This window comes from Salvelinus alpinus, chromosome 21 (assembly GCF_045679555.1).
Source record: "Salvelinus alpinus chromosome 21, SLU_Salpinus.1, whole genome shotgun sequence".
Taxonomy (NCBI): domain Eukaryota; kingdom Metazoa; phylum Chordata; class Actinopteri; order Salmoniformes; family Salmonidae; genus Salvelinus; species Salvelinus alpinus.
Window position 1 is genome coordinate 14,244,064 of NC_092106.1, and position 13,376 is coordinate 14,257,439.

At 42.4% G+C, this 13,376-nt stretch overlaps 1 protein-coding gene across 1 annotated transcript in view; it reads left to right on the forward strand.

The window, feature by feature from the left end:
* The first annotated feature begins 386 nt into the window (after window positions 1-386).
* Window positions 387-13,376, forward strand: part of LOC139548562 (PTB-containing, cubilin and LRP1-interacting protein-like) — a 64,383-nt gene continuing 51,393 nt past the window's right edge. Inside the window, exon 1 of the mRNA XM_071358291.1 lies at window positions 387-603. Coding sequence (XP_071214392.1) covers window positions 574-603 — 30 coding nt within the window. The 5' untranslated portion in view covers window positions 387-573. The remainder of the gene's footprint in view (window positions 604-13,376) is intronic.

Genomic DNA, 13,376 nt, shown 5'->3' on the forward strand with positions numbered 1-13,376 from the left:
ACCTCCAAGGTCACGGGGCACTGTTTGGCCTTCGTAGGGGTCCATTGGTAGCCACAACTCCTATAAACTGAGTCATGGCCAGATCTGACGGAGCCACTTCACTGGAGCCAGAAGGCTGGAATGTGTCTGTTGTTAAAACAGGGTTTTTAGAAGTGCGCCATCAACCATCAAAACCATGACCATTTGAGCAAACCATAATACCACACAGCAATTAGTAAACCAAGCAACACTAACCAAAATTGCTTGAAATAATGGCAATATTTTTATGTGAGCCTTTAATATTCAGTCAATTTAATTATTTTGCGACGTTCAAGCAGGAAAGTTTGTATGTCTGTAAAAAAGGGTTCTCTGGCCCCCTGTCCTGCCCTTCCTTGCGGCTGTCGCTACCGCCCCTTGCAGACCAGTCTCGGGAACTGCTCGCAGGCGAAAGCTTCATCAAGCATTGGAATTCACTGTCTGTTTTCTCCAGATTGCAGAAGAGGAGAAGCAAGCGCCGAGAACAAGCAGATGTGAGCTGGACTACATAGAGAATAACCAGCAGCAGTAGTTACGGAAACCTTTGATTCTTCTAAAATGTGGCAGCCAGCGACAGAGCGATTGCAGGTATGGTTTGATTAGTATTCCTGACCAGCGCATATTTATGGGATGTTTGTATGTCTGTCTGATTTGTAACGGTATGAAAAACCATCGTGCATATTAACCTGGTCTCTGTGCTTTGATGTGTTTTTTTTTGTTTGTGTTTTTTTGCTCAGATGCAAAACACAAAGGCTTTCATGGATGGTTTGTGTGTTTCTGTCCTATCATTGCACACATTATTGTTTTATTACGCAGGTGGCCGCCTGCGCGATGGTGGGCTCGTTTTGCTTAATTCAAATCCTCTCTTTCTTTCGTGTTGCCTCTTCCCTCCCCCGAGTAACCCCATTACCCAACTAGTTAGAGGCTACGTTGTATCGCGTTCATACATGCCTAGGTTACAGTGTAAGAAATAGGTTTATCAGACTCCTGGCCTTCCGTTTTTCATCATGATAAACCATTCTGAGAATTTGCTATATTGTGTAACATCTACTTGCTGGACCCAATGTCTGTCAAGCTGTTTTTTAGTTTGAGTAATGTTGCAGAGGTCATGGAACATCCTATAGCAGGGATCACCTTGAGCGGATGGTCAGGGTGCCAGAACATATTACAAATAATTTGTAGACTGCAAATTGACTGCAAGAAACCCAAACAGATATAATATTTGACTGAAACATAATCATTTCAAACCTTGCTTACATTTGTATATACGACCACATATATCTCTATTATGCAGGGGTGTAAAAAGTACCCAATTGTCATACTCGAGTAAAAGTAAATATACCTTAATAGAAAATGACTCAAGTAAAAGTGAATCACCCAGTAAAATACTACTTGAGTAAAAGTATAAAAGTATTTTGTTTTAAAGTAAATGTCATTGCTAAAATATACTTAAGTATCAAAAGTCAAATTAAAAGTATGAATCATTTCAAATTCCTTACATAAAGTTCTTGTTTTTTTAGCCAGGGGAACACTCCAACACCGAGACATCATTTACAGATAGCCAGCGATACACTCCAACACCGAGACATCATTTACAGATAGCCAGGGGAACACTCCAACACCGAGACATCATTTACAGATAGCCAGCGATACACTCCAACACCGAGACATCATTTACAGATAGCCAGCGATACACTCCAACACTCAGACATCATTTACAAATAGGCAGGGGTACAGTCCAACACTCAGACAAACAAAGCATGTGTGCTTAGTGTGTCCGCCAGATCAGAGTATGACCAGGGATGACCAGGCATGTTCTCTTGATAAGTCTGTGAATTGGACAATTTTCCTGTCCTGCTAAGCATTCAAAATGTAACGAGCACTTTTGGTTGTTAGGTAAAATGTATGGAGTAAAAAGTACATTATTTTCTTTAGGAATGTAGTAAAGTAAAAGTTGTCAAAAATATAAATAGTAAAGTAAAGTACCAATAAACCCAAAAACGACTTAAGTAGTACTTTAAAGTATTTTTACTTAAGTACTTTACACCACTGCCTTTATGCGTGGGAATACTTTGGAACAGATTTCCCAAATTAAAATCACTTGGACCTGATTTGCTGGTGTTTTTACAGGCTTTTATGTTCAACAATAAAAACACTAAATAAAAAACACTTTTTTGAAGGGGGGTCAGAACTTGGGGGGCCAAATAAATAAATCACCCGCAGGCCATGTTCAGCCCGCAGGCCGCCAGTCGGGGAACCCTGCCCTATAGTCTCAATGAAATTACAGCAAACCGAGGTGCCATTAATCACTTAGCCTACAGTTCAAGTAATTAACACGGATTCTCTGACCTGTTTGGAAGTGGTGAAAAATTGTTAATGACACGTATTTTGATATCCAGGGGCACGGGGCAATCCGTTCACTGAGGCTGGCTTCACGTTTCCTGTAATGCTATCCAGATGTCGAGTCGACTACTTTGCCAAATGAACTTGCACAATCCCTCTCACAGTGCCCAGGCATCAAGATGATTGAATCTCATAGTAAACTTGGGTAAATAGTTTTAAGCGATGCTATCTACATATTTTACAACTGCACACCGTGAAATACTACCACACTAAGAGGTTTATTACATTGTAATTATTGAGTAATTACACCTTACACCAGCCACCAGACCAGAAAGGACCAATTTATTCCCATCACATGTTCTGATGTCCATAAGGACCTATACACATAACCTCTACTTCTGCACAATTATGTTTGTCTTCATGAATGTACAGACTGTTAAAATCAATCATTCGTTTTTCATAGGGGCCTCCCAAGTGCTAACCCCCTTCATCTTTTGTTCACAAAATATTGGCGTAATGTGACCAAAGTGCCTATTTAAGCATGTGTCAAAAATATTTTTGGAGGCTCAGGTTGGTTTTCAGATTCAGTCTGGCATCCCCTGATCTGTTCATTAACGCCTAGTGGTACTAACAACATGGCCTGGCCTGCATGTGTTCTGGTGCTGATCTCCATACTCCATATGCTGGGTTGACTGATGGAGCCTGTCCCAGCTTACCGAGCATAGAGTGGCGGGCCTCAGCTCTCCATACCTCGGCCCTGTGATCAATCATGTCCCCAGGGAAAGTACTGAGATGATGTATGGTTCTGAGGGAGAGCCATTTATCACATGGTAATGGGGCTGTTCCAGCTCGCTGCCTAGATGCATGCGCACTAATGCCCCTTGTCATGTGACCCTGTGCCCCCAACGATGCTTAGTTGTCGTTTAGTTCTGTATCTGAATGATATTAATAGACCCAGTAAGAATGAAGGTTCTGGTAAAAAAGAGGCCTAGTTACAGTCGTTTCTCACCATTAAAGTGACGGACATTTTTGGTTCTCTCAGCGACTCACCACTGAACTGTTGCCATGGTGATGCTCAATGGCTCGCTGCTGCACTGATCAGTCGCTATAGCCCGTTTGTCATGTATCCTATACATCCGAGAATGTTGTATTTGGCTGTTTTGCTCGTCGTTTCCATGGTATCCTCCTTCCTTTTCTTTTTTCTCACTTCTGTTGCCATGGTAACGTGCAGTGTCTTGCTACAGGAAGAAGAGATATGGGCCAATGTTAGATCAGACACCTTTTCAGGCTGGTATTAAGAATCTGCTGTATGTGTAAGATGGAGAGAGGGATGATGAAACATAAACAACATGACATTGTGTTTGTGTCAACAAAATGGCCCCCGTGGTACCAACAGCTTTAAATGTCCCATATTAAGACATATTTTTGTCCAATTTTAGACTTCTGTGTTGCAACACAGGATGTATCATGCATCATTGTCTACTTCCTCTTCTCTTCCCCCGTCCTCCCATTCCTCTCCTAACACATCCCCCTGAAGAATCAGTTTCAAGAGCCCCCTCTCTCCCTGGTATCGCTCAGCGATTTTCAACCGATTTCACAACGTGTGCCGTGCCGATCTGTGCTCACGCAGGCACACGCACACACGCACGCACGCACGCACGCACGCACGCACGCACGCACACACACACACACACACACACACACACACACACACACACACACACACACACACACACACACACACACACACACACACACACACACACACACACACACACACTTTGCTCACAACCATCTCCCAATGTATATGCATACGTTCATCTTACTCAGCACCTCTCACTGCCAACAGTGCTTTCATAGTTCTCATTTTGTACATTGACTACATTCCCATTTTCTTTGACATGGAAAACTGGCTGAGCAGACATAATGTCTGGATCCTGACAGTGTAGAAATGTGTTCAGCTTCCGGGCCTGTTTGAGGTCACTCATGGTCAGAAGCATCACTAGGTCTGTCTGTCTGGGGCTCCTGTGGTCAGGGTTGGGTTGGTCTTTGCTCTGCTGGAAGGAGGAAGTTGTGAGAAAAACAAGCTTCTCCATGTGGATTCAACAACAGTGCCTTCCATAATTATTGGAACAGTGGCTCTATACTCCAAAACTTTGGATTTGAAGTGCAGACTGTCAGCTTTAATTTGAGGGTATTATCATCCATATCAGGTGAATCGTTTAGAAATTACAGAAGTTTTTGTACATACCATGATTACGGATAACCCTGAATGAATCATGAATAATGATGAGTGAAAAAGTTACAAATGCACAATAGCATACCCCCAAGACATGCTAACCACTCACCATTACAATAACAGGGAGGTTAGTATTTGAAATCATACCCCCAAGACATGCTAACCACTCACCATTACAATAACAGGGAGGTTAGTATTTGAAATCATACCCCCAAGACATGCTAACCACTCACCATTACAATAACAGGGAGGTTAGTATTTGAAATCATACCCCCAAGACATGCTAACCACTCACCATTACAATAACAGGGAGGTTAGTATTTGAAATCATACCCCCAAGACATGCTAACCACTCACCATTACAATAACAGGGAGGTTAGTATTTGAAATCATACCCCCAAGACATGCTAACCACTCACCATTACAATAACAGGGAGGTTAGTATTTGAAATCATACCCCCAAGACATGCTAACCACTCACCATTACAATAACAGGGAGGTTAGTATTTGAAATCATACCCCCAAGACATGCTAACCACTCACCATTACAATAGCAGGGAGGTTAGTATTTGAAATCATACCCCCAAGACATGCTAACCTCTCACCATTACAATAACAGGGAGGTTAGTATTTGAAATCATACCCCCAAGACATGCTAACCTCTCACCATTACAATAACAGGGAGGTTAGTATTTGAAATCATACCCCCAAGACATGCTAACCTCTCACCATTACAATAACAGGGAGGTTAGTATTTGAAATCATACCCCCAAGACATGCTAACCTCTCACCATTACAATAACAGGGAGGTTAGGTTTTTTGGGGGGGGGGGGGGGGGGGTGTATAATACAGTATTGGTGCGTCTGTAACTTTCTCACTCATCATTATTCACGATTCGTTCAGGATTATCCGTAATCATGGTAGCATCCACATTCATGTAGAAGTTTTTAGAAACATATTCTATTCTTATTTACAATAAAAGTGACTTCAAAATGACACAATAGATTATTTACTATTCATTTCTATTGGGCACAAAATAATCTGAAACACAACCAAAACAAATAGCAAATGCATCCAACTAATTTCTAGAGTCACAAGCTTGATGTGGTCATTTCTAAACAGTTCACCCGATATGGATGAAAATACCCTCAAATTAAAGCTGACAGTCTGCCTTTTAACTTCATAGTCATTGTTTGATTTCAAGTATAGAGCCAAAAGATGAAACAAATATTCACTGTCCCAATAATTACAGAGGGCACTGTATCTATGGACAAAGGCTGACACTATTCCTGCCTTAAGGCCTTGGTCTCTTTTTTGAAGCCAAAAGCAAAGGCATCATCAGTTCACCACATTGCATTTGTGGAGAATACATTTAAGTTAAAGGGTCCAATGGGTTGTTACCCAAATTATACCACGACACTACCACAGCCCATTTCCAATCGACTGTTTAACTGTTGTTTTGTAGGTTTTGTGGTTTATTTATTGTACTGTGAATATAGCGTGTGTATTGTGTCTCTCCGTCAGGGTAGTTAATGTGTTGTTTTTACTGTATTATTGTATATGCGGGGGCAGGGTAACTGTGGTTATTTACGTCAGAGAGTTGACAATGTTTTTACGGCCAGCCGGATGGGGTCTGTGGTTGGTTTCTGTCAATGTCCACCTCCCACAACACCATTGACCCACCAATTAGAGTGACGACAGCCCACCTCCCACAGAACCAAGCCACCAATCAGGGCGCAGGACCTCCCACAGTCCTCTCTGGATTTAGCCCTCTCAGACGCTTGTGAAACGTGATGGTTCCACTCATAAACTGGTCCAGGATCAGAGGCGGAGGCCGTTAACACAGTCTGACAGGACCAGGGTGATACGGCTGGCTCATACCATGCTAGGGGAGAGGGAGAGGGGTTCCAGTTGTGGTTTGGGAGCTAACCACTGGATGGGCGTGGGTGGCTTCCTGACTACCTGTCCTCCGCTGCTCTAGCTGTGTTTTCAATGCCTTGGTCAGGCTGCAGATGGAGTATATGTGTATGTGTGTGTGTGTCGTAGTGAGTTGAGGGGCCAAGGCTGATGTTGGTTTATGTGAGTGTCTGGCCAGCCAGCCAGAATGAGAGAGAGAGAGATGGTCTGATAAGTCTGAGACCGAGCTGAGATGGCCCACTGTCTCGCCCTAACGCCAACATACACCAGCCCAGCTCTCAAATATCTGCTAGTGTGCTCCACTCTGCTCTTTTCATCTTCAGACTGGGTGTGTGTCTATGTGTGCGTGTGTGTGTCTGTGACTCTTCGTGTGTGCGTCTAGTGGAAAGTTTTGGGTTCAGTTCCATTAAATGCTACAGTACATTCGGAAAGTATTCAGACCCCTTGACTTTTTCCACTTTTTGTTACGTTACAGCCTTATTCTAAAATGTATATTACAAAACAATCCTTATCTACACACAATACCCCATAATCACAAAACAAAAACAGGTTATTAGAAATGTTTGCAAATTTATTTATAAACTCAGCAAAAAAAGAAACGTCCCTTTTTCAGGACCCTGTCTTTCAAAGATAATTTGTAAAAATCCAAATAACTTCACAGATCTTCATTGTAAAGAGTTTCAACACTGTTTCCAATGCTTGTTCAATGAACCATAAACAATTAATGAACATGCATCTGTGGAATGGTCGTTAAGACACTAACAGCTTACAGACGGTAGGCAATTAACCTTTCATTGCTACTAACCCCGGATCCGGGAGCACCCCCCACCCCCCACACACTGATTAGCATAGATAGCATAGCTTCAGAAGTAGATAGTAGCATCTAAATATCATTAAATCACAAGTCCAAGACACCAGATGAAAGATACAGATCTTGTGAATAAAGCCACCATTTCAGATTTTTAAAATGTTTTACAGGGAAGACAAAATATGTAAATCTATTAGCTAAACACGTTAGCAAAATACACCACTATTCTAACTCCATCAGTTTCTTACTCCTTCAGGTGCTATCACCAATTCGGCTCAACTAAGATATTGATAGCCAATAACCTATAAAAAAAACCATCAGATGACAGTCTGATAACATATTCATGGTATAGGATAGTTTTTGTTAGAAAAAAGTGCATATTTCAGGTAGAAATCACAGTTTACAATTGCACCGACCATCACAAATCCACTAGAATTACTAGATAGAGCAACGTGTATGACCAATTTACTCATCATAAAACATTTCATAAAAATAGACAAAGCATAGCAATGGAAAGACCCAGTTCTTGTGATTTCAGACCATATTTCAGATTTTCTAAGCGTTTTTCAGCGAAAACACAATAAATCGATAAGTTAGCATACTACATGTTCCAACGTTACCAGAGCATCGATTCCAGCCAAAGAGCGCTATAACGTAACCACCGCCAAAAGATATTAATTTTTTCACTAACCTTCTCAGAATTCTTCCGATGACACTCCTGTAACATCATTTTACAACATACATATACAGTTTGTTCGAAAAGGTGCATATTTAGCCATACAAAACCGTGGTTACACAATGAAAATACTAGGAAATCAAGCCTCAATATGTCTGACGTCATCTATCAGAGTGATCTAGTTTAATTAAAAGCTAATCATATACTTGACTAAAAAATACAGGGTTGACAGGAATCGAAAGACAAATTAGTTCTTAATGCAACCGCTGATTTACATTTTTAAAATTATCCTTACTTTTCAATACAGGGTTGGCCAAGTGAAGCTATACCAAACAAAATGGCGATGTATGCGTTTAAAATATTTCGACAGAAACACGGTTTATCATATTAAATATTGCTTACTTTGAGCTGATCTTCCATCATATTCTTGGGCAATGTATCCTTTCTATGTTATAAACGTCTTTTGGTCGATAGATGTCCTCTGTCCTTCGAAATGTCCATCACCAACGACCGACACCCTAAAGCGTGTCCAAACTTTCAGAGTGCACGACAAAGAAATTCCTCAAAATCGCACTAAACGGATATAAATTGATATAAAACGGTTAAAATTCACTACATTATGATGTTTTTAACAACTATAACGACTGAAAACATGACCGGAGAAATACTGCTGGTTAGAAAACGATTTGGAACGAGGCAGGTCCGATGTCCTTTACGCTTCAGGCGCACGTTGAGAAAGGGTGGTCTCTGTACATTTTCGTCTTTTATAATGGCTGTGAACGTCCCATCGATTCCATTGAAAACGTGATGACGTACAGACACCCAGAGGAAGACGTAGGCAGTGTCGGTTTCTTCATAGCATTCACTGTCGCCTTAAAAACAGACCCCAGATCAGAGGTAAAAATTTCTGAAATCTGAACCCTGTCATGAAAAGTGCTGTAGAAATTGTTCTGTACCACTCAGAGACAAAATTTCAACTCCTATAGAAACTATAGACTGTTTTCTATCCAATAATAACAATAATATGCATATTGTACGATCAAGAATTTAGCACGAGGCAGTTTAATTTGGAGACACAAATATGCTAATGCGGAACAGCACCCCCTATAGTTGCAATTAAGGTCACAGTTATGAAAACTTAGGACACTACAGAGGCCTTTCTACTGATTCTGAAAAACACCCCAAAAAAGATGCCCAGGGTCCATGCTCATCTGTGTGAACGGGCCTTTGGCATGCTGCAAGGAGGCATGAGGACTGCAGATGTGGCCAGGGGAATAAATTGTAATGTCCGTGCTGTGAGACGCCTAAGACAGCGCTACAGGGAGACAGGACGAACAGCCGATCGTCCTCGCAGTGGCAGACCACGTGTAACAACACCTGCACAGGATCGGTACATCCGAACATAACACCTGCGGGACAAGTACAGGATGGCAACAACAACTGCCCAAATTACACCAGGAACGCATAATCCCTCCATCAGTGCTCAGACTGTCCGCAATAGGCTGAGAGAGGTTGGACTGAGGGCTTGTAGGCCTGTTGTAAGGCAGGTCCTCCATAGACATCACCGGCAACAACGTCGCCTATGGGCACAAATCCACCGTCGCTGGACCAGACAGGACTGGAAAAAAGTGCTCTTCACTGACGAGTCGCAGTTTTGTCTCACATGGGGTGATGGTCAGATTTGCGTTTATCGTCGAAGGAATGAGCGTTACACCGAGGCCTGAACTCTGGAGCAGGATCGATTTGGAGGTGGAGGGTCCGTCATGGTCTGGGGCGGTGTGTCCCAGCATCATCGGACTGGGCTTGTTGTCATTGCAGGCAATCTCAACGCTGTGCGTTACAGGGAAGACATCCTTCTCCCTCATGTGGTACCCTTCCTGCAGGCTCATCCTGACATGACCCTCCAGCATGACAATGCCATCAGCCATACTGCTCGTTCTGTGCTTGATTCCTGCAAGACAGGAATGTCAGTGTTCTGCCATGGCCAGCAAAGAGCCCAGATCTCAATCCCATTGAGCACGTCTGGGACCTGTTGGATCGGACTGTGAGGGCTCGGGCCATTCCCCCCAGAATTGTCCGGGAACCTGCAGGTGCCTTGGTGGAAGAGTGGTGTAACATCTCACAGCAAGAACTGGCAAATCTGGTGCAGTCCACGAGGAGGAGATGCACTGCAGTACCTAATGCAGCTGGTGGCCACACCAGATACAGACTGTTACTTTTGATTTTGACCCCCCCCCTTTGTTCAGGGACACATTATTCTATTTCTGTCAGTCACATGTCTGTGGAACTTGTTCAGTTGTTGAATCTTGTTATGGTCATACAAATATTTACACAATAAACGCAGTTGACAGTGAGGATGTTTCTTTTTTTTTTTTTAAAGTTTATATATATACATACATTTGAAGTCGGAAGTTTACATACACTTAGGTTGGAGTCATTTAAAACTCGTTTTTCAACCACTCTACAAATTTCTTGTTAACAAACTCTAGTTTGGCAAGTCGGACATCTACTTTGTGCATGACACAAGTACTTTTTCCAACAATTGTTTACAGACAGATTATTTAACTTATAATTCACTGTATCACAATTCCAGTGGGTCAGAAGTTTACATACACTAAGTTGACTGTGCCTTTTAACAGCTTGGAAAATTCCAGAAAATGATGTCATGATTTTAGAAGCTTCTGATAGGCTAATTGACACAATGTGAGTCAATTGGAGGTGTACCTGTGGATGTATTTCAAGGCCTACCTTCAAACTCAGTGCCTCTTTGCTTGACATCATGGGAAAATCAGAAGAAATCAGCCAAGACCTCAGAATTTTTTTTTGTAGACCTCCACAAGTCTGGTTCATCCTTGGGAGCAATTTCCAAATGCCTGAAGGTACCACGTTCATCTGTAGAAACAATAGTACGCAAGTATGAACACCATGGGACCACGCTGCCGTCATACCGCTCAGGAATGTGACACGTTCTGTCTCCTAGAGATGAATGTACTTTGGTGCGAAAAGTGCAAATCAATCCCAGAACAACAGCAAAGGACCTTGTGAAGATGCTGGAGGAAACAGGTACAAAAGTATCTATATCCACAGTAAAACGAGTCCTACATCGAAAAGCCAGACTACGGTTTGCAACTGCACATGGGGACAAAGATCGTACATTTTGGAGAAATGTCCTCTGGTCTGATGAAACAAAAATAGAACTGTTTGGCCATAATGACCATCGTTATGTTTGGAGGAAAAAAGATGGATGCTTGCAAGCCGAAGAACACCATCCCAACCGTGAAGCACGGGGGTGGCAGCATCATGTTGTGGGGGTGCTTTGCTGCAGGAGGGACTAATGCACTTCACTAAATATATGGCATCATGAGGGAGGAAAATTATGTTGATATATTAAAGCAACATCTCAAGACATTAGTCAGGAAGTGAAAGCTTGGTCGCAAATGGGTCTTCCAAATGGACAATGACCCCAAGCATACTTCCAAAGTTGTGGCAAAATGGTTTAAGGACAACAAAGTGAAGGTATTGGAGTGGCCATCACAAAGCCCTGACCTCAATCCTATAGAAAATTTGTTGGCAGAATTGAAAAAGCTTGTGCGAGCAAGGAGGCCTGCAAACCTGACTCGGTTACACCAGCTCTGTCAGGAGGAATGGGCCAAAATTCACCCAGATTATTGTGGGAAGCTTGTGGAAGGCTACCCGAAACTGTTGACCCAAGTTAAACATTTAATTTTTTTTAAAGGCAATGCTACCAAATACCTATTGAGTGTATGTAAACAGCTGACCCGCTGGGAATGTGATGAAAGAAATAAAAGCTGAAATAAATCATTCTCTCTACTATTATTCTGACATTTCACATTCTTAAAATAAAGTGGTGATCCTAAATGACCTAAAACAGGGAATTTTTACTAGGATTAAATGTCAGGAATTGTGACAACCTGAGTTTAAATGTATTTGGCTAAGGTATATGTAAACTTACGACTTCAACTGTCTATATATATAAAAATATCACATTTTACGTAAGTATTCAGACCCTTTACTCAGTACTTTGTTAAAGCACCATAACAAAGTGATTACAGCCTCAAGTGTTCTTGGGTATGACGCTACAAGCTTGGCACATCTGTATTTGGGGAGTTTCTACCATTATTCTCTGCAGATCCTCTCAAGCTCTGTCAGGTTGGATGAAGAGCGTTGCTGCACAGCTATTTTCAGGTCTCTCCAGAGATGTTCAATCGGGTTCAAGTCCGGGCTCTGGCTGGGCCACTCAAGGACATTCAGCGACCCGAAGTCTCTCCTGCATTGTCTTGACTGTGTGCTTAGGGTCATTGTCCTGTTGGAAGGTGAACCTTCGCCCCAGTTTGAGGTCCTGAGCGCTCTGGAGCAGGTTTTCATCAAGGATCTCTCTGTACTTTGCTCCGTTCATCTTTCCCTCAAACCTGACTAGTCTCCCAGTCCCTGTCGCTGAATAACATCCGCACAGCATGATACTGCCACCACCATGCTTCACCGTAGGGATGGTGCCAGGTTTCCTCCAGGTTTCCTCTTTGGCCTGAATGCTTGGCATTCAGGCCAAAGAGTTCAATCTTGGTTTCATCAGACCAGAGAGTCTTGTTTCTCATGGTCTGAGTTCTTTAGGTGGCTTTTGGCAAACTCCAAGCGGGTTGTCATGTGCCTTTTACTGAGGAGTGGCTTCTGTCTGCCCACTCTACCAGAAAGGCCTGATTGGTGGAGTGCTGTAGATATGGTTATCCTTCTGGAAGGTTCTCCCATCTCCACAGAGGAGCTCGGGTTCTTGGTCACCTCCCTGACCACTGCCCTTCTCCCCTGATTGCTCAGTTTGGCCGGGCAGCCAGCTCTAGGAAAAGTCTTGGTGGTTCGAAACTTCTTCCATTTAAGAATGATGGAGGCCACTGTGTTCTTGGGGACCTTCAATGCTGCAGACATTTTTTGGTACCCTTCCCCAGATCTGTGTCTCTACATAATCCTTTCTCTGAGAACTACGGACAATTCCTTCGACCTCATGGCTTGAGATTTTCTCTGACATGCACTGTCAACTGTGGGACCTTTTATAAACAGGTCTGTGCCTTTCCAAATCATGTCCAATCAATTGAATTTACAGCAGGTGGACTCCAATCAAGTTGTAGAAACATCTCATGAATGATCAATGTTAACAGGATGCACCTGAACTCTGAATACTTTTGTAAATAAGGTATTTCAGTTTTTAATTTGTAGTACATTTACAAACATTTATAATAACTTTTTTTTTGCTTTGTCGTTATGGGGTATGATGTGTAGATTGATGAGGAAAAATAAGGCTGTAATGTAGCAAAATGTGGAAAATGTCAAGGGGTCTGAATACTTTCTGAATGCACTGTATATGTGGA